The sequence below is a fragment of the Balaenoptera ricei genome, chromosome 21, assembly GCF_028023285.1.
Source record: "Balaenoptera ricei isolate mBalRic1 chromosome 21, mBalRic1.hap2, whole genome shotgun sequence".
NCBI lineage: Eukaryota > Metazoa > Chordata > Mammalia > Artiodactyla > Balaenopteridae > Balaenoptera > Balaenoptera ricei.
In genome coordinates this window covers 21,581,961-21,609,489 of record NC_082659.1, presented here as the reverse complement: position 1 = coordinate 21,609,489, position 27,529 = coordinate 21,581,961, and the positions used below count along the sequence as shown (strand labels likewise).

General features: G+C 41.4%; 1 protein-coding gene across 6 annotated transcripts in view; it reads right to left on the bottom strand.

Moving 5' to 3' along the window:
* DLC1 (DLC1 Rho GTPase activating protein) overlaps nt 1-27,529 on the bottom strand; it is a 406,041-nt gene that overhangs the window by 31,367 nt on the left and 347,145 nt on the right. The window contains exon 1 of one of the 6 annotated variants that reach the window (XM_059909790.1): nt 12,967-13,347. The exons of 4 other annotated variants lie outside the window; for them this stretch is intronic. In XM_059909790.1, the coding sequence (XP_059765773.1) occupies nt 12,967-13,003 (37 nt within the window). In that variant the 5' untranslated portion in view covers nt 13,004-13,347. Of the gene's footprint in view, nt 1-11,683; nt 11,789-12,966; nt 13,348-27,529 lie in introns of those variants that run through there. One more of the 6 variants, XM_059909791.1, reaches the window with a different exon arrangement.

Sequence of the window (27,529 nt, the reverse complement as noted above, 5' to 3'; positions counted from 1 at the left end):
CCACCTCCTCTAGGAAGTCTTCCCAGATGCCTCCTGACAATTCTGTCAATGGCTAACTTTTCCTGAGCACTGACTGTGCACAAGGCCCAGTTTAAGTACTTAAGGCATATGAATTCCTTGACTCCTCATACTGATCCTAACACGTGGGTTGCGAATATCATCCCACATGGGTTGGGAATATCATCCCCAAGATACGCAGATGAAGAAACAAGTGGAGAAACAACCAGCTCTCCTCGAAAACAAGCTTCCTTTCCATTCAAATGTCCTAGTGAACAAGAGAGCTAAGACGTGCAGAAATGAGCAACACCGGAATTTCCTGAAAAAATACGTAACAGTGAACAACATTTAAAATATTAAACAGGGCTTCCCTGGTGGCGCAGTGGTTAAGAATCCGCCCGCCAATGCAGGAGACACTGGTTCGAGCCCTGGTCTGGGAAGATCCCACATGTCGCGGAGCAACTAGGCCCGTGCGCCACAACTACTGAGCCTGCGCTCTAGAGCCCGTGAGCCACAACTACTGAGCCTGTGTGCCACAACTACTGAAGCCCGCGCGGCTAGAGCCCGTGCTCTGCAACAAGAGAAGCCACCACAATGAGAAGCCTGTGCACCACAATGAAGAGTAGCCCCTGTTCGCCGCATCCAGAGAAAAGCCCGCATGCAGCAACGAAAACACAACGCAGCCAAAAATAAAATAAATAAAATAAAATAAAAAAATTAAACAAAACCAGGTAAATGTTGCATTACTGCTGTCACTTTAACTCCCCATGCCTGTTTTTGGAGGCTTCTAACCAGTTCTCAGGGTGTGACTTTTCCTTCAGTGGTCGAATGAAAAACTATCAGGACGATTTTTAAAAAACATTCCCCACCAGGCAGAAGTGCCACCAGAAACTGAAAATACAGTGGAAATACAATGACACTTTTAGACTTGGGTTTTCTCTTAGCAAACAACAGACAAATGTGTGAAGGAGGAAACAGGAAATTTTTATTGGAACCACCTTTAATAATTAGTTTTATTAGATGAATGAGGTTCAGGACACTTTTGGTGTAAGGCTTGGGAACCATTAGGCCATATTTGCATGCTTCCTGGCATAATGGGATGACCCTATCTTCCCCTTACCTCTCAACAGTAAGTTAAACAGAAATTCCCCAACCCCGTCATCATTCCGCTGAACTCGCTGATCTTACCGGTTGAGCAATGGTAATCGGGTCGAAGCAGGATGTGATTACTTCCATCTTCCCTTTGCTCTACCTTCACAGTGCAAACCCTCATGCTTGCTTCCTGCCTTCTTTGCAGTGTGCTCCTGAAATCAGGGCTCAAGGCAAATGCTACATGGACCTTACCTCTTAAATAAAATTCTAAGGAATTGGAGGAATGTAAGAAAATTCAAACATTTTCTAGATTCCTTGGATTCCCCCAACTATGGCAGACTTGCGGGCAAAGATCCATAGAAATGTTGATGTTCTTACAGCCATGGAGAAGCACGTCAACTGTGTGAAGGCAGGCAGTGCTTTCTGATCTACACCAAGATTCCTGCCCTGGTCACAAAAATTCCTTCAAATGGAAGGAATAATTACTTCAAATGATCAGTTCTCTTGCCTCCGTTAAGGTGGCCAATTTTACAGGACTGCCATACAGCTGGGCACCAAGAGCCTAACTTCCCAGGGCAGGTGGGTTTCACAGGGCAGAGAAGCAAACCACAGCCTCAGACACTTGATCTCAGTGGCTCTGAGCCTTGGATCCTAGTAGGCATCACCTTGGGGAGCTTTCTAAAACCCCCCACCACTATCCACTCCCAGGTATTCTGATTTTCTCCGTCTAGGGAGGGCCCAAACAGCATCTTTTTAAGAAAGCTCCTAAGTAAAGGTAGCCAGGATTGGGAACCACTGAACCAGACAACATTTCTTTGCATGCCTTCATCCCAGACTCTTTCTTCCCCAATTATCCTAACAGCCTTCCAACTGAGCTCTCTGATAACCCTTGCTCCTCCCTGCCCCCAAGAAATCTATCCTAGTCCAAAGGGTTCCTGAGCCCTGGATTGATTTGTATGAAATACATAATTCATCATGTCACTCCTATGCTTAGAATTCTTCCGTGACTCTCCACTGCCTTTCACATACAATACAGTTCCGACTCCTCAGCAGACCCACAGCCGTCTTAACTCGGCCTCTGCCCAGCCATTCCGCTCCTGGAAGGTCTCCAAATGCAAGCTCTGCTCCCGTCTTCCTGAATTCCTTGGGGTTCGCAGGATGCATATGCTCTCTTAACACTTCAAGTTCTTCATCTCTTCTCTCTCCTGCCGCAAACAAATTCCCCCTCTGCACCCCATCAACCCCTCTCCCCCACCTTCCTCGGTACGGTGAGGTGCAAATACCAGAAGCTTCTTAATTCATTTGTATATCCTGAAAGACTACTTTTTCCACATTGGAAGCACACATACATTTGTTTGAAGGAAAACAATCCATTAAAATTTCCCTTTCTTCAAAGACAGACTAAAAAAACTACAACTTAAACCCCTGTCTCTTTGCAATTAATAACAATAAATGTTCAACACATACACTGTCAAAGACTGGTTATCGGGAGTTACCTATGTAAAGTGAATTCCTGGTTGGGCTAAGTCAGATAGCACAACGTATATATTAATATTTATTAAACTCTTCTGTTATCTAATCACAGCAAAGATTATGACTAGCCACTAGCAACATTCCTACCCTCAGAAGCCTAAAAAAATTCTAAACATGTGCTGTGCCTATTCTGAAAGAAACCAGTTAGGAAGCTTTTGGAAGACTGGTCAATACTAATTCAGTTTCTAGGCCATTTGGCCTCACAGGAGCTGACCCCAATCCACCTTTAGATATATTCTAGAACAGCCACACATTTACGTGAAGCCAATCACCCTTCATTTCCCCCCTTAACTCAATATTTATTTATTGAACATCCACTGTCTGTGCTGCCAGCTGTGCTCAGGGACAATCAAAGGCACAGGTTCCTGCCCCGAAGCTGGAAGCCAAAGGGAAAGGTAATTCACAGCTGAGGGCATGATGTCAGATGATCCTCTACTTAGGAATGAACTGGTTTCCTAAGGGCTCTTCTGAGATCCCCGTATTTAAGACCCAAGGGACCCTGTCTGGGCAGCACCAAAGAATCCCCACTTCACAGGTGAGAGCCAGAGGTCTAACGATGGCCGACCATCCCAGCTCCTTCCTCTACCCCTTCTGTCACCCCATCTACCTCGGGCTAACTGATCCAGCCTTACTGATCTCACACACCCCATGCCCCCTTTCCTGCTTTATTTTTTCTTCTTCCAAAACATTTATTGCGTTTATTTTGTCTCACCCCTCTGCAAACTTGCAAGAGGCCAGTTTCTTTGCCTGTTTTACTCTTTGATATACCCCAAGCACTGCCAACAGTGTAGCGCACATAGTAGTTACTCGACAAATAAGTATTACATAAATAAATAAACTGCAATGTGATTTTCTTCTAGTGAAGTGGTCTTAATTTTTCAGACCAGGATCCACCATAAGAAACACGTTTTACATTGTAACCTGGCACACACATATATGCATATGTGTACATATGCACCCATTCATGTACACAAACACACACGTGTGTATAAGCATATATAAAACTGAAACAAGTTTCCCCAAATAACACTTACAATAAGTAATGCAGTCTTACATTTTTCCACTCTATTTTAAAAAATACTATTTGTTACCTCCCAAAGCAACCCATTTGAAATACACTATTCTCACACAGCTTTTTCTTAAAGAGAAAGGAAGCAAGGAAGGAAGGAAGGAAGGGAGGGAGGGAGGGAGGGAAGGAAGAAAGGAGAGGAGAAAAAAAAGAAAATAGTAAACTAAAACATTTCTGTATAGTACAGAGGAGATTGTGATGTGACAAAGGAAAGACACGTATGAATTCAGAGGTGGGAGGGGGAGAGAGGGAGGGGGCTGCTTGGGCACTCATTTTAATGCTCAGCCTTTTATTTAAGGAGGTGTTATGATCTTTTATATAAGATTGGATTGCGGGAGAGGGGATTTGGAATAAAAGAGAATAAGCTAAGTGGAGAGCTGGCAAAGCACAGGTGTGTGTGAAGGAATGGTACGTAGTCTCAATTTACTGTAACACAGAACAAAGGAAGGGGAGGCATGCAGTGGAAGGTGGGTTATGCCACAGAGCAGATATAAGCATCTCCTTAGCCTGGTTCCCCAATGAGCAACCAACACTATTTCCTCAGATGTAAAAGAGTTTTGCATCTGAGTTTCCCAAGTTCCTTCTAATAATCCATCACAGAAAGGGGGCAAAGTATGACCTGTAACAGCTCAGGAAAATAGGTCCAGGAAAGAATCCATTGCTTAGTTAAGCAGCCTTAAGAAAATAATCTCTCTGGACCGGTTTCCTCATCTGTAAAATGTGGGATTGCTATAGGCTTTGTAAATTCCCTGAGTTTCTGACTCTAAGAATTCCTTTATGCCCATTTCCCTTGCTCTCTAAGACAACCTTTAGACTAGGTTCCATTTCTGTTAATTTTCCAGATTTATCATCAATTACATGGAGACATCCTTCTTCCTTAAATTAGATCAATAGTAACTACTTTGAGTTCTCCAATTTTGTAAATTTACTGGTTTATTGCTGAAGTATCTAATTTGCTTCTTAATAGATCAATTTCTTTATTTGTCCTACGAAGCCGATGTTCATATTACGGAGAACTCAAAACCCTAGGTGTTTTTGCATATGTGTATCTACAACCCTCAAACTAAAATTAGTCTTTACAGGAAGAAAACACTTCAACCCATAGAAATCTTTGAGTTTTACTTTGTTTATTGATCCTGTACATTTGTGTTTCAGTTAATAGCACCATCCTGGCATCTACCTAACCAGTGAATTGGGGGGTGGAAAGCATCTTGGAACTTTTCATGTTTTCTCTTTACAAATGAGGAAGCTGGTCCAAAGTTTAGGTAATTAGCTTAAGGTCCAGAGCCACCCAGGCCTCACTCCCGGTTAGAGAACTTCCTGCACACTGCAGTCTTGCCTACAAAGATCACCCTCACTTTTAAATCACTAGATTGTTTTCCAGTACAAGTAAGAACTGGGAGTTTTGAGGGAGTTCTCTTTTTAAGTTTTTTTCCCCCCTCCTGCTTGAGATTTGGAGGCAGATATGTTGCTTTCTAGTGAAGAACATTCCTAGAAATAACATAAAGGGGGAAAAAAGGACCTATTTCCCCCAATGATGTGATGACAACTTAATAAATGGCTCTGCTTCGAAAAACGGAAACCTTGGGACACACAAGGCAAACCTACACCTGAGATTCTGCACAGGAGGCCACACTCTAGCAATGCAGAGTTAAATGAATTGAAATCCCCTTTGGGGATCATTTAGGTCAAGTGTTTGCAAAACACAGTTTTTAACACACAAACCGGGAAAAAGCAAGTAGCTCATATCAAAAAATATATGCCCTTCCCTTGCAAAGGCAAACAGCTCTGTATTCATTTAAGCCCAGGCATGACCAGGAGCCTTCAAGCACTCCAGACTTGAGTTGATCTAGTTATTTCCAGGAACAGAAAACATCTCCCAATGAATCAAAAATTGGCACTTACTACCCAGCACAAAATAGTCAAACTGAAATGAAAATAAACTATTAAGGAAATGGATACTGCATCATCACATCTTTCTACTTCATTTCAATCTGGGGTGGGGCAAAAAAAACTTCCATTTACACACACACACACACACACACACACACACTTCTAGTATTCTGCATCAAATATTTATGCATTTCAAACCATGCATTACTAAGAGAAATGATTTGAAATAGCTCTTTAAATACACTAAGTCCTTTAAAGATGATAATTGGGTAGATTAAGAAAATTAATTTCAAGAAAGGAAACCATCTTAAACCAACTTTAAGGGCCTTATTTTTCTGAGCCTCATTTTTTTCATTAAGTGAAGTACATGGTTTAGGATTATATAATCCACTTCCTTTTAAACTTATTTTTCAAGGCAAAAATACCTGGTCACAAACCTAAAATAACACCTACCTCCCTATCTTCACCATTAAAGACTGACAGGCTCATCAAGTCTTTCTTTTACATATGTTAGCAAAGCTTATTCTACTAAACAACCCCTCCCCAATCTTTGGCTTTTTCCCTAAGTTCTACAGCGTTACAGCACAGGAGAGATAAAATACTGTGCAAATTGTAGTGTTACAAAAACCTTAAGTTAGAAATAAAGAGAATAGTGAGAGATTCTAAAGAAACTGTTCACTCATATTTCAGTGCGTCCTGACAGAGAAAAAAGATCTAGAATTGAATGAAACATCAAGTTGCCTTATCAAAGACCAATGAAAATAAAAACATGGCAGATACTGGTTAATACAAGCAGATTTTAGCCACTCCTATGTCTAACCTCAAACAGGAAATACGACAGGCAGACCATATTTTACTGTACTTTGTAGATACTGCAGTTTTTACAAAATGGAAGGTTTGTGGCAACCCTGTGTTGACCAAGTCTATTATTGGGGCCACTTTTCCAACAGCATATAAAAAAATTAAGGTATGTATATTGTTTTTTAGACATAATGCTATTGCACACTTAATAGACTACAGTATAACATAAACATCACTTTTATACGCACTGAGAAACCAAAAAATTCATGTGACTTGCTTTATTCCTGTGGTCTGGAACCGAACCTGCAATACCTCCAAGGTATGCCTGTGTTCAATGTGACTTTCTCAGTTTTGTGCGAAAGGTGTAAGAAAAATAAGTATTACTGTTTTCTAGGTGAGCTAAAGAATTATTTTCATCAAAATCGCTCATGACACCCAGCCCCACAAGCACACAAAATCTACTACTGGTCAAAATGTGACTCAGGTCCATCTGTTTAGTTTAAGAACATTACTGGTTTTATAACATACATTTTTCCTATAAACACATTAAGATCCTTATTTTGTTGTTTCCCCGTTTTGTTTACACATGGGGGCAGGAAGGGGTCTGAAGTTCCATTCAACTCACATATGACCTTGGACTAGTCATTGAACTTCCAGGCAACTCAGCTGCCCCCAGTAGGGAAGAGGCAATGTTTTTCCAGGCTGCCACTGCAAAGTTCTGGAATTTCACATGGAATGACTTTTACAAATGCATAAGCACAATACAAGATCCCTTTTTGGTGCCACACAGTTTGAAAAAGGGAGTTGTGAGGAGATGTCCTTTTATGAGTTGATGATTTCTCCAAACTCAGGAGGGCAGGTAAAGATGATTTCAGAATTTCTGCATCTTCTATCTACTTCGTCACCTGAGTGTGACAACGGGCATAGCAAGGCTGGACTGCACCTCCCAGGTCCCTTCCTCTCTGGCTTCCTAAGTGCTGCAGCCTGGGAAATGCTACAAACTCAGGGTGTGGAAAACTTTTGTCCCTCAGACATCCTCTAGAGACTCCTGCAAGGAGGAGGAAGGCGCCTTTCTGTCGAGCTGCAGGAAGCAGCCTCCAGCCCTCTCCACAGGACACTCAGAGGTGGGGCAGGGAAGAGAACAAAATGTGGATGGGAGGTGTCAAAGGCATCTGAGGACTCCACGCACTGACCTCAGCCTTCAGTTCGCCTTTGATTTTTCTCCTGGGGGTGGGAGCGGGTAAGACGTGAGAAGGCCATCAAGTTGAGGTATGTGTGGACAGAAAAGGAGCTTACTTTCCACTATGAAACTCACTCTAGTAGCAGCATTTTAAAAAACAAGGATGAAGGATCAGAGAGAATGATTCCCATTGTGTGTTGGCTTGACTTTAGTGAGAAATAATATTTTACCTTTTGGTGCCCAAGAACATTATTTCCTGGTAGGTAAGCCTTTTCAAGATGCCACTCAAAATGTTTTCAGTGACGTCTGGGAGAAAACTTTCCCTTAGAAATATTATTTTGGAATACTTTCACTGCAGAAAGCACTGTTCAGTACAGTCAATAGGGACTAGAAAATGGTATCCCAACCCCCTTCCCCAAATATTAAAGACAGAGGCTCGAGTTCTCCATTCATGAGGCCCCTGAGACAGGATGCAGAAACCACTCACTTGTCAACCTGGGACCCTAACATTACAGCTCTCTACCTACCAGCACAAGCCCCCTAGGAAACTGCAAAGTAATTGCAAGGCTCTATTTGGACACCAAATATTGTTTCCTCAATTGAATCAACTCCTGCCAAATATATGTCCATAACTGCAATCTACAACCACACACACCTGGATGAAATCCTAGCTATCATGTACAGTAGGTGATCTCAGGAAAGGTATTTAACTCCCCTGAGCCTCAGATTCCTCATCTGTAAAATGGGAATAATTATATCTACTTTGTGAGGTTGCCGTGAAGATTACATGTGACAATGAAAGCAAACTTCACAATGAATTTTAGCTTCTATAATGTTATTACTATTCTGTCAAAAGTCTGTGGATTTTTAATAAAAATTAAAAAGGAGTATCCACACTAGAGAAGGATGACTATTGTTTATGAGACTATAAAATATATATATATATATATATGTGTGTGTGTGTATATCTATCTATATATATATGGGCTAAAAACTCAAGACTTTCTTCCTACCCATTGTTAATTATGATGGCAAGAAGGGAATAGCTAGTGAAAAAAATGTTAAGACACAGTAGACCTAATTAAAGAAGCCCCAGCAGGACTACACCCTACTTATCATTGATCATGATAATCCTTAACAACAACACAGGCTCCCACAAGGAAAAGTGCAAACAGACAGGAAGAGCCTTTCTCAGCTGGGAATCTTACCCCTTTTACATTAATTAGATTTCTGACTAATTTGAGGTGACAAGAAAACACCACTGATTGTACTCACTCCAGCCATCCATTCCTATAAAACATATTTTAACCCTACAGCACTGTCCTTCTTAAAAGAGTAAGAATTACCCTCAAGTCCCGGAACTCCTCCCTACACAATGGCCACACAATCAGATACACAGACAGTTGTGAAAATCCACTGCAGAAAAGCATTTTCCTCCTAATTTCACAGCCATGGAAAAGAGGCACTTGGGACTGTGCTTTTTAGGACACAGTGTTGGATATTTACACTTTATGGTTGAGTATAAGTTCTCCCTGACCACCAGCAACGAGGACAATTTTTGATGTCTTGAATGCTGTATAGATTACTCCTTTGTGTTGTAGCCCCACAATGCCAAAGTAAGTATCTTAGAGGTAAACCCAGCTAAAATGAGCAGTCAGAGAAACTCAGAGAAATGACTAAGTTTAGAAATTAAATTCTCTCTCCTCCACTGGATTCCACCTCATATAATTCTAAGCATTAGACTAAGCCAACTTTAAAAATGAAAATCAGCCTTCTCCCCAGGTCTGCTTTATAATTTCAACAGGCTTGGCATGACGTGAGCCTCCCTGCCAGTTGCACCATGGGCCAGCTTGTGCTATAATGTTCTAAAGCACCGAGAATTCGGTCTTCAGCGATTTGGCAATGTCCAGGGAGGAAGGGGAAACATCTGAAGTTATTTTTACTTTTGCAAGTCCTCTGGTTGTACAGGGTGAATGCTAGGGTGGGTCAAGTATTGTCTGGAACCTTCAGGGTCTTTTTTTTTTTTTTGCATGGCCTCATTTCCGTCTTCCTGTTGCTAGGAAGGAGAGCTAAGCATGAGAAACGCGTGTTTACAATACTGGACCATCCTGTCTAGCACAAGGCTCTCTTCAGAAAAGTACAATTCACTTCACCCACTGTACTTTGGATGCCCCCACTCTTCTGAACCAAATCACCCTCCCCTGAATATTTTCAAATTGCATATTTACCCACCTAAGTCATAAAAATACCACTCTCATTTGAACGTTGCATCATGGCTTAAAATCTCCATGGGGACACCAAGGGAAACCCAAGTACTTATTTTTGTATTTAAAACCACCTCTTGGAATCCCACCAAGCTTCTGATTGCAAGGCATCTCACTGGGGCCTCCCATACCTTCTTTAAAGCCCCACACTAGTTTTACAAGGAAGAGTTTAAGTACCATCTACATTTTTCACCCACTTCACAGTGATAAATTGTTTAATCATAACATGCTTTTCTATTAATCTGGTATATTTTCCAGAAGCAACCAAACATCCCCCTTTAATGTAAAAACGCCCTTAAACTTTGCTTGGTCTTTGGTTTTTGAACTACAATATAGAACAATGACAAAATAAAGAAAAAAAGGCTTTAGTTTTAAAGGGGCATCCGGTCTCTCAGAACCGTTGCTCCAGAACTATAGGAAAATCCTTTGATTAGTCCAGTGTATTAAAACTTGGAACACCGCCTTCACTTAGCCATAGTTAATTGCTTAACAGTTTAACATTTTCATTCTTTAAGGAGGTAAATGGTGTTTCTCATAAGATCCACAATTAGGAAGTTAAGACGTAAGTAAGTCACTGAAATGACGTTTCTCATCCACTCTAGGGAAAGATCAGGTTGGAAGCTACTTAATCTCATTCTGCGGAAACCAAGTCAGCCCCCTTTCTTGAGCTTCCAGTAAGTTTGGTGTAAGGCAGCGGTCCCCAACCTTTTTGGCACCAGGGACCGGTTTCGTGGAAGGCAATTTTTCCACAGACCGGGGTGGGGGGATGGTTCCGGCAGTAATGCGAGTGATGCGGAGCGACGGGCGGCAGCAGATGAAGCTTCGCTCACTCCCCAGCCGCTCACCTCCTGCTGTGCGGCCAGGTTCCTAACAGGCCACAGACCGGTATGGGTCCGCGGGCCCGGGGTTGCGGCCTCCTGGTGTAAGGTGGCTTGAAATAAAATAAAATCTGTTTTTGTCAAAAGCAAACTTTTAGAAACAGCTGGGAGAGGAAGTCTGCTGTGCTTCATTTTAAACTCTGAACAGTAGTGCTAATGAAAAAAATATGCACCTAGGATTGGACCACGCTGTAAATCTGGCAGGCCACAATAAAAATTAATACACGCAATCGCCAACATCTTCTCAGAAAACGTCTCCAAATAACGTCTGAACGCACATCTGCTAACTATTTGACACTCATTTCCCAGGACTTTAGTTCTATTAGGGGGGCTGTTGACTTATGGGGCACCCCTCGGACCATCTGCTGCAGTCTGCAAGCCAAGATGGCACTGGGTGCCTCCATTAATTCCACACTTATGCTCGGCAAATTATCTCTGCGGAGGACCAGCCTGCAGTCCAGATGGATGCTGAATTAGTCAACCTCTTGGAGCTGCTGATAGATTTACATCCAGAGTTCTGCTGGGCTATTATTTTCCCTCATCCCTTCAGCAAACAGAGTTTTGCAAAAAAAAAAAAAAAAAATGTAATTTGAGACTCAGTATTCTGCCTTCTCTATAGCTGTGATTTTTTTCCATCCAAGTGCGTCATATATTCCGCCCTCACGCATCTTTGCATAACGGATGGCTCTGCCTGGACTGCATTCCTCCATCTCACCGGCAATCACTGAGGCAGCTTCTGAATCCTAAGAATGTACCCATTTGCTAACCAGGTTGAGTGTAAAATGACTCAGTCAACGCAAGCATGAAGAAAGGTTTTCTTCTCCACAGTACAGACTAATGACTATATGCAGGGGTTTACTTCTACACTAATTAGCATAAATTGGGTACTGAACATCAGTCCCAGACACTGGGCTAAGCCCTTGTATTAGCTCGTTTGATCCTCAGCACCTCCCCACGCAGTAAACACAGTTATTACCCCCATGTTGCAGATGAAGGAGGTACAGAGAGGTCCTGTCAATTCCCAGATTCGCCCAGCAAGCAGGCTGCAGACCCAGGATTCCCACTCCGCCGGCCTCACTCCGGGCTCGCTCTGACTCCCCTAGAGACAGGGGCTGTGCGCTGGGAAGTAGCGCGGAGACAGTAAGTTACACGTGGCGGCGTCGGTTTGCCGTGGCCAGAGGTGTAACTCCTCCCGAAGGATCAAAGGCTCGGCCCGCGACGTTGGAGGTGGGGACAGGGACACAGAGGGGGGCAGGGGTCCAAAAGGCCGTCGCCTCGCTACGGAAAAAGCCGGATCGAGCGGTGCGCTTCCTTCCTTTCGCCGGCCCCGGGACTCTCGGCGCGCGGGCGCCTCCTCCGGAGCCAAGGGCGTGGGCGTCTCCATGGGGCATTTTAGGAAACCCAATCCAACGCCCCAGCACGTGAAGGCACAGCCTTCCAGCAGGCGCCCCACATGTTGGACTGGCTAAACACCTCCAACACTCTCCAGGGGCCGGCAGCCACCAAAGCGAGACTTTCCTGGCTAAGCCTGAGTTATTTTCCAGCATCTAAAATACTTGAACAAAGACGGCTGGAAATTAAAACAATTTTTTGGTGAATTTACTTTAAAGTAGTTAAAAAAAAAAAAAAACTTTCCAAGGGTCACTACGGTCTAAATATCCCTAAATAAGATTCTCAAGGGAGTCAACGCTGATTTTGGACTTGTATGGTGAAGGACAGCAAGTACCGAGCCCGGAATGGTCCTCGAAGGGAGGAGAGTAGAAAGAAGGTCGCGCCGCGACCCTCAGAGCCAGAGGCCGCCGCCTGGGATTTAGAATAAGAATAGAAGGGCCGCCAGCGCAGCTGGGCAGAAAGCCAACGGGTCCTGCGACCCCGGACCGGCCCTTCGCCCCCAGCCCGGCCTGCTCCCCAAGCCCGGGCGGGAAGTTATTGTGGGTTTCACTTCATCAGTCACGGTCGCCTTCCAGCCCGCAGCCCTTCCCGGAGCCCACCGGGCGCGCCGGCCCGCGGCCCCCAGGGGTCATTACCCGAGATTAAGACCTCCCTCTCCGAATTACGACCCTTGTTTTCCCCACACTCCACCTCCTCCACTCCAAGAAACTCGAGCGACTCGGTTCCGAGACTCCTCGGAAAGCGCTGCAAAAGCACAGAACGTCAGGCACCGACTTGACAAGGCAGGGTGACATTTCCTCCGCGGCGGGTCCCCTCCGCAGCTGGCTCTTGCGGCCGGCCTGACGGCAAGGCACAAGTCTAGCTTACGTGTTAGGATCATGGTGTCCGGCTTCTCTCTGCACATCAAGTGCGGCGGGGGACGGCGGGCGCGCAGTGGGGAAATCGAGGCAGCCCCACGCAGCTCGGCTCCGGCGCCCGGACCCACGGCGGCACCCGAGACGCGCGACCCAGCGGTCCTCAGCGCATCCTTACTCGCCACTCCGGAAAGAACTTGGTGTCTGCCCGAGATCGAAAAGGGAGAGCGCTCAGGGAGCTGGGCGAGAAGCCCGGGAGCGCTGGCTTCCCGGGAGCTCGGCCATGGCCAGGACCAGAGCGAAGCGCCCTCGCACGAGCCGCTGGAGAGCTCTGCCTCCCGCGTAGCCAGCCGGCCGCGCCCTCCCGCAGCGCCCACCCCTGAGTGGAGGGACCAGGCCCTGCGCCTCGCCTCCTCCCCGCTACCAGGGTAGCCAGCAGCGGCCTCTCGCAGGCTTCAGGCCCCACCCCGCTCTCCCGGCCCCGCCCCACCTCGAGCTCAGACACCTCCCCTCCCCTCCTCCCCGCGGCCCGGCTTGCCCGCCGCCGCCTCAGGCAGTCCCCTGGCCCCGCCCCTCCTAGCTCCGCCCCGCCCCGCTCCTCCTCCGCCAGGGGCTGGAATGCTTTCCTCCGGCCTGCAAGTCTGCAGGGGGAAGCCCCTAAAATTCTCCAACTATTGGCCTTGGGGCCAAAGACAAAGGCTGGACCCAGGAGGCGTTTACTTGCTGGGGAGGTCTGGGCTCCACGCTGGGACACCGCGCACTTTCCCCCTCATCTTTTTCTTGGTAGCTTTGCACACTTTTTCTTTTTTTTTTTACCTCTGTTATTCTGCCTTTCATCCTGATGGGAACCGCATAAATTCCTGGGAACGGAGGCGAAGTGGGGAGGTAGGGGTGAATCAGTGTTTCGTCATGTGTAAAATGGGGAGAAGAGTACCTGTCCCTGGGACATTCATCATTCGTTGCTAAGGTGCACAGGGGTACAGAGCAAATGTAAATAACTGACACTGTGGTAGAGAGGGACAACTTATACTCAGCACGTGCTGACTCTGCAGTGTGCAGTCAGAACCAGTGTTTGCCAAACCAAGGCCCTTGGGCCACAACCCAGTGCAGCTCCTGGAACTGGTAGAGTGGACCCTAGACTGCAGAATTAGAATCTCTGATGTTGAGAATCTGCATTTTTTACAAGCCCTCAGGTGATTCTGGTGCACTGTAATTTGAGGACCCCTGATATATAAGGAAGCCTCATTTTAAAAGATCACAACTGACTATAATCTTTGTAAGATTTTTAAAAACTCAGACCAGGATTGCATGAAAATTTCCTTTGGGGCTAATTGATGCTTTCTGCCTATTACCACTGCGCAAAGAAAACTACTAACCTAAACTCATTCATTCAACAAATATATCTAGAGCATTTATTTACCATGTGCCAAACACTGTTCTAGGCTCCGGAGATATAGCAGGGAGCAAAAAATATAAACATCCCTTCCCTTCTGGAGTTTACTTCCTAGTGGGGAAGATGCACAATAAACAAAATAAATAAGTGAAATATATATAGTGTCTTAGATGGAGATATATATAGGGGAGGGGATATGGAAGCTTGGAGCAGAGTCTGTTTTTAAGTGGGGTTAAATACAAATGGGAGAATTTAGTCTCTTGATTATAGTTTAAAATGTATTGATTTCATAGCTGTGTCTTAGTTGACATACACAAGACTCTTTTTCACCCCATTTTTTCAAAAACAAAATAAAAACACTCATTTCACCACTGACTTCCTAACTTACGCAAACCAGAATTGGGCTCTGAAGAGTGGCATCTCTGGAGGGCGAGGGGCTCCTTTACTTAACAGGTATTTCCAGGGCTTTTACCTACTTAGAACTGCTGGGGACACCAAAATAAGCAAGGGCAGGCCCACCTCTGCCTGCTCAGAGTTTAATCTGCTGAGGAAGCAACAGGGGCTTATGAAAAAGAGGTGCTGTGAGGGCCCCAGGAAGTGGGGACCTGACCTGGCCCAGGAAGACAAGAAGAGGGAGCTTCCCTCTGAAATTTGGGAGCTGGAGGAACTGTTGAAACACCCACAGTTGCCAGCAAGGGGGAATGTAATTCAGGGGATACTGGAAAAGTAAAGGCAAGAACTTTCAATTCCCTGCATGACTGTGTTGAGGAGTTTTAAAAATCCTTAACAGCAATAAACAGTGAGAAGCCACTGTAAAGGAAGAAGGCATCTCAGGATCAGATTTGCATTTTGAAATCTTCATTCAGGCTGCAGTGCGTACTTCGAATTTAGGAAATAGGAGTATACCACCTAAACTTCTCTTATACACTAACTTCCCTTATTTATTAACAATCCAAACCTCAAAGTTATAGATATTCTAAGCATCTCCTCCAAAGCATATCAATTCTCAGAATAAATTCTTAATATTTATTATTAGCTGGGTGAAGTTGTGTTTTAAGTGAATTGGGTTTCTAGGAGTCTGTGCAATCTTGATGTACCACCTGCCACTAAGTATTCATCTTTCCAGAATAAAACCTGCTCATCTTTTTGTCTCTTCTTGTTCAAGCCTCATTCCCTTTTCCTTGATCACTGACGTTGTCTCCTCTGGATCTTCTCTCATTTCATTCCCTCTCTCTGGAGGTTTGTGTGATATGGATTGCTCATCACCTAGTAATAATAATTCCCGGCACATTTTCCTTGGTGATGCATTGGTCTGCATTTGACCTCCCCTGAATCTCATCATTTTCTTCCATTCTTTGGTTTATTGACACAGCCTGTGACCTGGGCCAAATCCCAAATCTTATTTTTTAAATTCTTACTCCTGTTAGAAATGGACATGCTACATTTTGAAAACTTCTACACTTGTAGAATATGGTTGAAAGCAGGCCTTTTGGAACAGGCCACTTACCAGCTGTGTGATGAACATATTATTTAGCCTCCCAAACTTCGGTTTCTTCATCTTTGAAAAAAGAGGTTTAAACAGTGCGTATCTCATGAGGTGTTTAATGAGGATTGAAAAAGCTCATGCACATTAGTGCTTAGCACATAATAAGCACTCGACAAGGCTAGACATTATTATTATATATTACTAAGTGCGCACATCAAACTAAGCCATGCAATTAGTATTTAACTAATCATCCAGGAGAAGATGAAAACAAAACAAGACCTTGACTTCAACCTTTGTGAATCTGAGGAGCCTTTACAAACTGGGGGAAGGAAGAAGTGAAAAGTCATTAAGAGTTAAACAAACAGTGGTCCCTTCCAGATGAAAGAGGGTCCCCAGGACAGCGCAGAGTCCTTCCTCTCCATTTAACCTTCAACTCATCACCCATGGTTTCATTTGTCTGTCATTGGAAGATGCCATTAGACTGGGTTTGTTAGCTGATGCATGACATGAGATTTGGGTATTGAAACACTGGACTGTAAGAGGCAGAGATTAATGTAGCACATTTCCCAGCCCGCAGTATATATGGTCTTCTGGTACCCCTTCAATACATGAGAATAAAAAGCCGTCACAAATTACACCAAGTTTTGTTGCTACTGTTGTTGCTGCTGTTAAGTATTTGCTCTCAACGGAGGTTAAAACAAACAACAGAAAAAGATTTGACATGAGGACCTGCGCTGCTGCTGTTCACTTCCTGCCATGCTCTTCTCAGTTGAAGCATCAGTTTCAGAAAGCTATTCACAAGGATAGCTGTGCCCTGTCATCTACACGGATGTTTCCACATTCAAGTGTTGTATTACCAAGGCCACAAAAATCACAGAGCGAACTCCTAAGCTGCATGACAGAAGGCTGAGTGGCTAAGTGGGCTACTCTCTGGTTCCTACTCTATTTTAATGATTACTATTAGATATCATTGATATTGTCCAAGGGCATTTGTCCTCTTGCATTTTTTCCCACATTTTTTCCATTAAAAAAAAAAGGAATAAAACTTAGGTGTCTACAGGCACTCAGGCAGGTAATGCTGGTGAGGGAAGCAAGTCACAGTGGGATGGTGAAAAGTGAGGAACCCAGAACCCCTCCAAGAAGCAGTGCCACTCAGGCTCACTTGGTTCTTGGCTGTGTTAACACAGCAACCCATTGTTCTGGGTTTAGAGATTGTTTTTCAAGAGCCCATAGATTTCTAAATTTTTATACCACACATCCCAGTTTTTAGATGCTGGCACTAATTAAAAAAAAATTGAAACACATGCCAAGTAATTTCAACTTTGGGCTTCATTTAGCCCTGGGGCAACTAGTTTAAACTCTACTCTAGTGATAGGAGCCAAGCAATCTCTTTGGAAATTTATTTCTCTCCCACAGGAACTAAAAGACTCTGATGCTTGGAAAATGTTGTAATATAATTTGTGTTCAATGGAGCATTGTGAAATGAGTGCGGAAAATAGTTTTTTATTTGTAATATTCAAAGGAAATATGACAAATAGTAGAAAGTTGTTAAAATAATTTGTAAACAGTATCCAATTCAGAGAAATAATTAAATTTGAAATTTAATGGTTGTCCTTAAAACATTCATTTATGGTTAAGCTTCCATGAACCAAGTCTGGGTTCTTTCCCCACCGTCTACCCTGGTATTTATTTAGTCTTTTCAAAAATATTTGAAACCCAGATGCCAGGGGTGTAGGATGGTGAAAGAGGAGAAAAAGCAAGGGTTTAGGAGGTGAGATAAATTAGCCTTCTTTTAATTTTACCTAGAATAGCTCTCTTATTCAGTCAGACTTTTTTTGACTACATCTTTTGAACAAGTGAAGTTTAAAATATGGGGAAGGTTAACTTAATCTGTCAGTGATAGTTTTAGTTCAGAGCGGGGAGTCCCTTGTTCCTGCATAAATGTGATATAAATCTACTTTCTGAATAATCACTTAAGCCCCAAATATGATCTAGCCTGGCACAGAACTTTTATCATTCAACAACAATTTATTAAACCTTAGAAAGGCAGTGTGCTGATGAAACAAAATTGAACAGGAATAAATAAGTCCTGGGATGTCATGTAGAGCATAGTAACTATAGTTAATAACACCGTATTGCATATTTGAAAGTTGCTAAGAGGGTAGATCTTAAAAGCTCTAACCATAAGAAAAAAAATTTTTGCAATGATGTGTGGTGATGGATGTTAATTAGACTTATTCTAGACTTACTGTGGTGATCATTTTGCAATATATACATATATTGAATCATTACGTTTTATATCTGAAACTAATATAATGTTATATGTCAATTATATCTCAATTAAAAAAAAACTTCAGCAAATGACAAAAAAAAAAGAATGTAAAAAGAGGGCTTGGAGAAGAAAGCTCTTAGGTAGAAAGTAGAAATAGATACAGTTCTGTCATAGTTCACTGGTGGGTTGGACATAATCCTGATTTGGTAAATCAGTGGGCATGCTTTCCTGAGATAATTACAATATTTACAGTAGAATCTCCTTTGAAAGGCTATTTCATTTAATAGCTTAGATAGCTGATCAGCCCAAGGCCTCACAGCTCAAAATGGCAGAGAAGGGACCCCGGGACACCTAGTCAGAGCCTCTGCCACCCCCAACTGCCATCTGAGCTTCACCGAGGACTGCTCTGATTCTTTCAAGTGGCCTCTGACAACACAAATATCAGGCCAGAGAAAACTAAAAATCGCGATCCTTTTTGAATCCACAAAAGAAACTGGGCTACTTTCCCACTGAATTAGCCAATTTTAATGGCATGCTTTTGATTCTTTGTTTATTCTGACATTAACCTCAATTGTACAGTTTTCTTTTTTTGAGTCTGTAGCAAATAATTTATTGAAAGCTGAGGATGGACAACATTATTTTATAAGAACTAATAATATTTAATATTTTGCTTTCTTATTATTTAACTTTTATGATTATAAAATATTTATTGTTAAAAAGTTTAGGAAATAGGAAAAGTATAAAGAAAAAAACAAGACTCATAATCACACTACCAGAGACAACTGCAGATGATTTACATTTTTATGTCTCTCTTCTCAGTCTGTTTTTTTAAAAATAAATAAATAAATACAATTATTTATTTATTTATTTATTTTTGGCTGCGTTGGGTCTTCGTTGCTGTGCACGGGCTTTCTCTAGTTGTGGCGAGTGGGGGCTGCTCTTTGTTGCGGTACGCGGGCTTCTCATTGCAGTGGCTTTTTTCTCGTTGTGGAGCAGGGGCTCTAGGCACGTGGGCTTCAGTAGTTGTGGCATGCAGGCTCAGTAGTTGTGGCTCGTGGGCTCTAGAGTGCAGACTCAGTAGCTGTGGCGCACGGGCTTAGTTGCTCCAGTGGCATGTGGGATCTTCCCGGACCAGGGCTCGAACCCGTGTCCCCTGCATTGGTAGGAGAATTCTTAACCACTGTGCCACCAGGGAAGCCCTCAGTCCGTTTTTTAGGACAGATACTTTATTGTACAGCATTGGGATCATAGAATATATTGTTTGTAATATTTTATTGCACTTAAAATATTGCTGTATTGAAGAATAGAGCTTTTTATAGTTGCTTCATATTCCTTCTTATGGATACGCAACAAATAAGTTAAATGTTGAACTTTAAATTTTTCACCATTTTTCCTTTAGTGAACATCCTTGTATAATAAATTTTAAAGAGCAAGAATGGTAATTTCCGGGACTTCCCTGGTGGCGCAGTGGTTAAGAATCCACCTGCCAATGCAGGGGACACGGGTTCAAGCCCTGTTCCAGGAAGATTCCACATGCCGCGGAGCAACTAAGCCTGTGCACCACAACTACTGAGCCCGCGTGCCACAACTACTGAAGCCCGTGCGCCACAACTACTGAAGCCCGTGCGCCACAACTACTGAAGCCCGCGTGCCTAGAGCCCATGCTCTGCAGCAAGAGAAGCCACCACAATGAGAAGCCTGTGCAACGCAACAAAGAGTAGCGCCCACTCACTGCAACTAGAGAAAGCCTGCATGCAACAATGAAGACCCAACACAGCCAAAAATAAATAAATTTTTAAAAGAAATTAAAAAGACAGAATGAAAATTTCCTTAGGCAAATCCACTTACTTTGAATTAAGAGGTCAAAGGGTATTAGGACATTTGATATATATCTCTGAACTAGAAAGTATGTACCTATTTTACATTTTTACCAGTGTTTGTACCTATTTCTCTTCATGTTAAGTATTGCCAGCATTATAATTTCCATTTCTATTGCTAATTTAATAAGCAAAAATATATTATCTCATTATTGTTTAAGTCTATATTTGTTTGAACACTAAATGGGATAAATTTTTTATTGTAGTAAAACATATATAACAAAATTTATTTTAACCATTTTTATGTGTACATTTCAATGGCATTAAGTACATTTATATCGTTGTGTAGCTATCACCACTAACCATCTCCAAAACTTTTTCATCTTCCCCAGCTGAAGTTCTGTTTCTATTTAATAATAATTCCCCATTCTTCTCTTCCCCAGTCCCTGGTAACCACTGTTCTACTTGCTGTCTCTAGGAATTTAACTATTCTATGTACCTCATATAACTGGAATCATACAGTATTTGTCCTTTTGTGTCCATTCCTTTTGTTATACTGGTTGAGTATATTCATATTTATTAACCAGTGGTAATTTTAGGATTTGCCTATTTAATCTCATAGCTTTTTCTTGATGAAGCATTTTGTCTTTTCTTAGCAATATTAACCATTTGTCATTTATTATAAAAATATTTTTACTAGTTTGTTATCTGCCTTTTAAGCTTGTTTATTTATGATACTAAAAAATTAACAAGATTCAAACAAAATTCAAAGATCTTATTTGTTTTTTTTAATGATTAACTCGGTAGTTTTCTCTATGTGGTTTGAAGCCAAAAATGCTAAGACACAAAATCAATTTGCAAAACAAGGTCACTTAACAGGTAGGATTTCCTGCTTTAGTTATAGGTTTCATTATTTACTCAAAGAAACATTCTAGGTGTCTTATTTGATTTTTCTATCTACTCTAGCATCACATACAGGTGCCGTATATAGAGTAAGGCCTCCATAAAGATTGCAAAAGGCTGGCAGGGTCAGTGTAAAAGTTGGAGACCTAGGGGCATTGAGTTTCCATAGTTTTGAAAATCTGTGTGAAATCACTCATGAATTTGTTTTTACTAAGGAGATGTTTTGTGTTCACTTGAGTTGTAATGTGTTGCTTTTCTTCATAGCAGATTGGGTCCTAAAATAAAAATACTATGGCATGGGTTTGGGCAACTGCCTGAAAAATAATAAACAATTCTTTTTCTCAGCTGCTAATACAGCATGTTGGCCATTATAGTGTTATTTCTGGAAACCCCTACACAGCTCCAGATCATCAACTTACTTTAATGGCCAACAGGAGAATGAAGCTGCAGTAAGTTGTCAAGCTTGGCTTTTCATGAATAACTAACTCAGTCAATTATCTCTCATGGATTCAGCTGAATTAAGCTGTACTGGGGGGAACTGCAAGGCACCAAATTAGACATTTTAAAAATAGCCCTGGCAATAAGAATCATGAATTGTGAAAGACTGGCGATTGAAGATTTATCAGAAGACAGAGTAGATTGGCTCTCTCCTATACAAATATTCTACTGTTGGACTCACAGCTATTCCTGTGCTGATTATTGTTATCTTTTTGATGGGTTGACAAAACAAACATATAATAAAGGTAAATTTCATAACTGAGTTTTCCGGGTCTGAGTTAGAAAAATGAATCTGTGAGGGTCCTTAAGTCCATGCATGTGTAGAAGAAAGAATGCTGATATAAATCATGTTCCTGACCTGGTCACAGATACTATCAGTGACCTTGAGTTGCTCACATAATAATATCGCTTGTTCCTTGGTTTATTTTAAAAATTATATACATTAGATATATATGATATATCAGTATTATACTTTATTACATATAAATAAAAATAGATATAATTTATATGACAAAACAAGGATACTGGATCATTTAGCTAAGGATTTTAGGTTGAAGACATAATATAATTTGGAGGTAAACATTATCACAGATAAGGTATTTAACTCAGAGAGGTTACTTAGTAGCTTGCTTGATTTCACACTGCTAATAACTGAGGAAGCAAGGACTTGAATCTGGGTCTCTCTGCAATGATAATCATGACCAGGGCTTTAAAGTCAAACTATGTGAGCTTGGAGCAGGATTTCAGGTCTCACCTTTCCTAGAATGTAAAATGAGGGGATTGGACCAGATGTTCTCTCCAGTCTCCTCAGCCATCTATAGGTTCTAGTTTGTCCTGATTTACAGTGTAAACCTGAACTTATATTCACATTCACTTCCTTGTATAGGGCTCTAACATATCCAAACTTCAAAAACTCTACTAATTAAAAAAAATGGTGGAAAGGAAGAAGCATCCACTCTGTCGGCCACCATGCCTCATACCAATTCAAAACAGAACATGGTGCCCCACTGAGCATGCTGCTGCAAATTCCAGGACTGCATCTGCTGTGTTAGAACTTTTTTCCCATGAGAGCTGGTTTCTCTAATTAAAAAAAATTAGAAAGATAATTTCCGGAACTTCCCCAGTGGCGCAGTGGTTAAGAATCCGCCTGCCTGTTCTCGGAAATCCATAAGTAAAGCTTTTCTCCTTCCTGGACAACTCTCTTGACTATCACTGAGGCCTCACGAGGTATGTGGTGTGGTCCCTATACTTGCTCATGAAATTCAGGCCATGCAGTTTAGTTTGGTAGAATTTCAAGGTGCTGCACCCAAATGACCTTCTTAAAAACGACCTCTTCCTTTTCCTTTTTTTCTGTGTCATTGCTCTAATTTGCCAATCATATTTTGATTTTAATCTTCCCATCCAGATTTTTATTTTTATTTTTTTTAAGATTTATTATTTATTTATTTATTTATTTTACTTTATTTTTATTTTTGGCTGCATCGGGTCTTAGTTGCAGCAATCAGGATCTTCGTTGAGGTATGTGGGATCTTATGTTGCGTCACACGGGCTCCAGGGTGCGTGGGCTCTGTAGTTTGTGGCACACAGGCTCTCTAGTTGAGGCACGTGAAATCAGTAGTTGTGGTGCGTGGGCTTAATTGCCCCATGGCATGTGGGATCTTAGTTCCCTGACCAGGGATCAAACCCACATCCCCTGCATTGTAAGGCGGATTCTTTACCACTGGACCACCAGGGAAGTCCCCCACCTGGATTTTTAAATGGAATGTTTCTATTTGTGTGATTTCTTTCACACTTTTCACTAAGAGTAATTTTCCACTTTCCATACACTTAGTCACTCTTCTAAATTTATTCTCCCTTCCAAGAAACCTATTGCGATTATTATAAAAGAATACAAAACCACCATCCCAAAGTATTACTTATAGAACATTTTGGACCCATGCCTTTCCTCACAATGACACAAACAGTTTTAAAACAACTACCAAACTAATAAAAAGATGACAATGCGCGTGCTGGCTGTCTTGCTTTTATGCACTACGACCTGCAACATCTGAGCCGTTATCTAATCTGTTTGGTATGTAACAATACTCTTTATTTGCATAGTGCTCTTAAATATAAATTTCATTTCCCATAACATTCAATAACTGAGCAAGATATTTTGTTGTATTTTCTTCTTATCTTTTTCTTCTCTCACCTTCCTTCTCCCACCTCCCAAACATGTTCTTTCCCGTTTATAGCCCAACTATTTTACATTCTGGAAAAGGCAAAACTATGAAAACAGTAAAAAGATAAGTAGTTGCCAGGCGATAGAAGGGAGGGAGGAATGAACAGGTGAAGTATAGAAGACTTTTAGGGCAATAAAACTACTCTGTATGATACTATAATGGTGTATACATATCATCAAACATTTGTCCAAACCCATGGTATGTACAACACCGAGAGTGAACCCCAGTGTTAACTATGGACACTGGGTGATAATGATGTGTCAATGTAGGTTCATCAGTTGTTATAAATGTACCACTCCGGTGAGGGATATGGATAAAGGGGGAGGCTATACATGTGGGGAGGGGTTGGAGTTATATGAGAGATCTCTTCCCCTTCCTCTCAATTTTATTGTGACCCTACATCTGCTGGAAAATACAAAGCCTATTAAAAAATATAAAATAGGCTTTAGGTGAACATGGAATATCAAATGATAAGATCAAACATAAGTGTTTTGGTGTCCCAGAAGAACTGAATATAGAGGATGGAGCACAGAGGCAATGTGAGTTCATAGTGACTGAGGATTTTTCAGGACTGATGAAAGACATGAATTCATAAGCACAGGAGGCACACAGTATACCAAGCAGAATAAATAGAAAGAAATCCACACCCAGACACCATTTAGTGAACCTACAGAATACTATAAAAAGAAGCAAGCTTAAAAGCACTTGAGAGAAAAGAGAGGTCACCTACAGAAAATGGCAATTAGGTTGATGGCATACTTCACGACAGCAAAAATGCAAGTCAGAGAACATTGGAATATGTTCAAGTTGGGACACACACAGCGAGAAAGAGAGAGAGAGAGAGAAGTTAACTTTGATGTATGTGCCCAGAAAAACAATCTTTTAAGAATGAAGGTGAAAAACATTTTCAGATAAATAAAAATAGAGGGAGGTAACAACCAATACAACTTTACTAATGGAGATTTGGAAAGATATACTTAAAGAAAAGGGAAAATGACCTTAAAATCTGAGATTCAAGAAAGAATGGAGAGCAAAGAAACTGGTAAAATGCAGGTAAATTGGGAAAAAAACCCTTCTATGGAAAATAAAAATATTATTATTAATAATAATAACAAGTTTAATTTGTGGAGCTTAAAAAAAGACAATTCTAGAGACAACAATAAGTCAGGAAGGAATAACTGGAGTAGAGTGTTCTAAGGTCCTTGTGTTTATTTACTGAGTATGCATAGCAAAATTTCAAGAATAATCTCTAGATTAGAAATAGTCCATTACTTCTAAATTAGTACAGGGAAAAACTGGAATACGAAAACAAAGATTTTTAAATGTTTTGAGGCAAAAAAGGCAGAGCATAAAGACATAGGAGAGAGCAGGTCAAATGAAAAACACAAAATAAGGGGGCATATATGTTCAAATATGTCAGTATTTATCAGTAATAATAATAATAATAAATATAAATGGTCTCAAGTTGCCACTTAAAAGCTGAAACTTATAGATTACACTGGTCTCCTAAAGATAAAAATCCAGCTATATATTGTTCATTTGAGCTACATTAAAAAGATTTGGACATGGAAAGGCTTAAAGTAAAAGCATAGAAAAGAATATACCAACCAAATACTAAGCAAAAAAAAAATTAGGGTAGCTACATAAATAGAAATAAAAGGCTTTAGTTCAAAAAGGACTATAAATGGTGAAGAGTTACTACACAGCACTAAAAAGCTCATTTAATGAGGAAAATAAAGTGGTTCTGAAGTTGTGTGCCTCTAATAAAATAACCTCAAAATTTACAAAGCAAATATTGGTAGAATTAGAGGGAGAAACTGACAAATATCATATTGGTGAGAGATTTCAACAGACTTGAAACCTATTCTGGATAGGTTGAGCAGACAAAAAAAAAAAAAAAAAGTAAAATAAGAAAGTTTTAATGACCACGTATAGATATATCTGTACCCATCAATAAGAACATATACATTCTCAACACTGCAATATTAAGACCAAACAAACAAAACAAAACCACTGACCATATAAATACTAAGCCATAATGCAAATCTCAACACATTTTAAAGAAGTGGTATCATATCAACTCCTGTGGTGGTTTTAAAACAGGCCACAAAATCTTCTGCAATCCTCTCATCAAATGATGGCATCAGTGTCTCCTCTCCTGGAACCCAGGCGGTCCTTGTGACCTTCCATGACTAGAATGTGGCACAAGGGCTTCTGCTTTACTTCCAAGGTGGGTTAGAGAAGGTCATGTAGCTTCAGCAAGTTTTTCTTGGACAGTTGCTCCCTCTGGAGTCTTCCACGTAAGAAGTTTGGCTACCCTGAGTCCCTAGAGCCTCCAAATGGAAAGGCCAGAGAGTGAGAGATGCCAGAGGAAATCCAGCTGTTTCAGCCCACAGCTGTTTTGACTTTTCCCAGCCCAGGCACCAGTCATGTGAATGGAGATCCTAATTCCAGCTACCATCTGACTGCAACTGCCCGACAGACCCTGAGGAATGCCTAGGAATGCCTAGTTGAGTCCAGTCAACTTCCAGATCCATGAGGAAAATGCATAAGTGACTGCCTTTATTCTATGCCTCTGTCTTGGGGTAGTTTTTTATACAGAAATAGATAACCAGAACAGCCACATTCTCTGGCCAAAATGCAATTAAGTTAGAAATCAGTAATGTCAATGTATATTTTAAATATTTTTACTTATAATTTAAAAAACTACTAAGTATCTCACGATTCAAGAAGAAATTATACTGAAAAAAATTTAATACTGAATGATAGTGAAAGTAATGCATATTTAAAATTGTGAAATATAATGGAAACCAGTATTTGATGAAATATATAGCTAAATTATTTATATTAGCAAAGAAGAAAGGCTAAATATTAATTAAGCACCCAGTTTATTTTTTTATTTAATAAATTTATTTATTTTATTTTATTTTTGGCTGCGCTGGGTGTTTGTTGCTGCGCACAGGCTTTCTCTAGTTGCAGCGAGCGGGGGGCTACTATTCGTTGTGGTGCACGGGCTTCTCATTGCGGTGGCTTCTCTTGTTGCAGAGCATGGGCTCCAGGTGCGCGGGCTTCAGTAGTTGCGGCACGCAGGCTCAGTAGTTGTGGCTTGCAGGCCCAGTAGTTGCCATGCGAGGGCTCTAGGGCTCAGGCTCAGTAGTTGTGGCGCACGGGGCTTAGTTGCTCTGTGGCATGTGGGATCTTCCCAGACCAGGGCTCGAACCCGTGTCCCCTGCATTGGCAGGCAGATTCTTAACCACTGCACCACCACGGAAGTCCCAAGCACCCAGTTTATGAAAAGAACAAAAGAATGAACTCAAAGAAGGCAAAACAAAGGAATTAATAAAGAAAAGAGCACAAATTAATCAAATTAGACGATATGAAAGGCACAGAAAACAGATAGTGAGTAAACACATGACAAAATGCTTAAAGTAGTTAGCAATAAAAAAATGCAAGTCAAGACCATAATTAGCTACCACTTTACATATACTAGATTTACAATGGAAAAGTCTGGCAATGCCAAGTGTTGGAAAGATGAGAACCCATATATATTGCTGGTTCAACCTCCTAGGAAAGCAATTTTACATTCATTTTAAAGCTGAATACTGACTATGCTATGATCCAGTAATTCTGCTCTGAGATTTGTTCCCTAGAGAAACTCTTGCATCTGTGCATCCAGAAAACTCAAGAATGCTTACAGTAACATTGTATTAGGAAAAACTGGAAATAACCTAAATGTCCGTCAACTGGAGAATAGATCTTTTAAAATGGCATATTTATACAGTGGAATATTACACAGCAGTGAAAACAAGTGAGCCATAGCTACATGCAACAACATGGACAAATCTTTGAAACAATGTTGGGTAAAATATCAACATTAAAAATAAAGTGCTTACATGGTAAAAAAATTTCATAAAATATGAAGGGAATAATAAATTCAACATTCAGGACTGTGATAGTGTCTGGGGTAAGGCAAGGAGATGAGCTA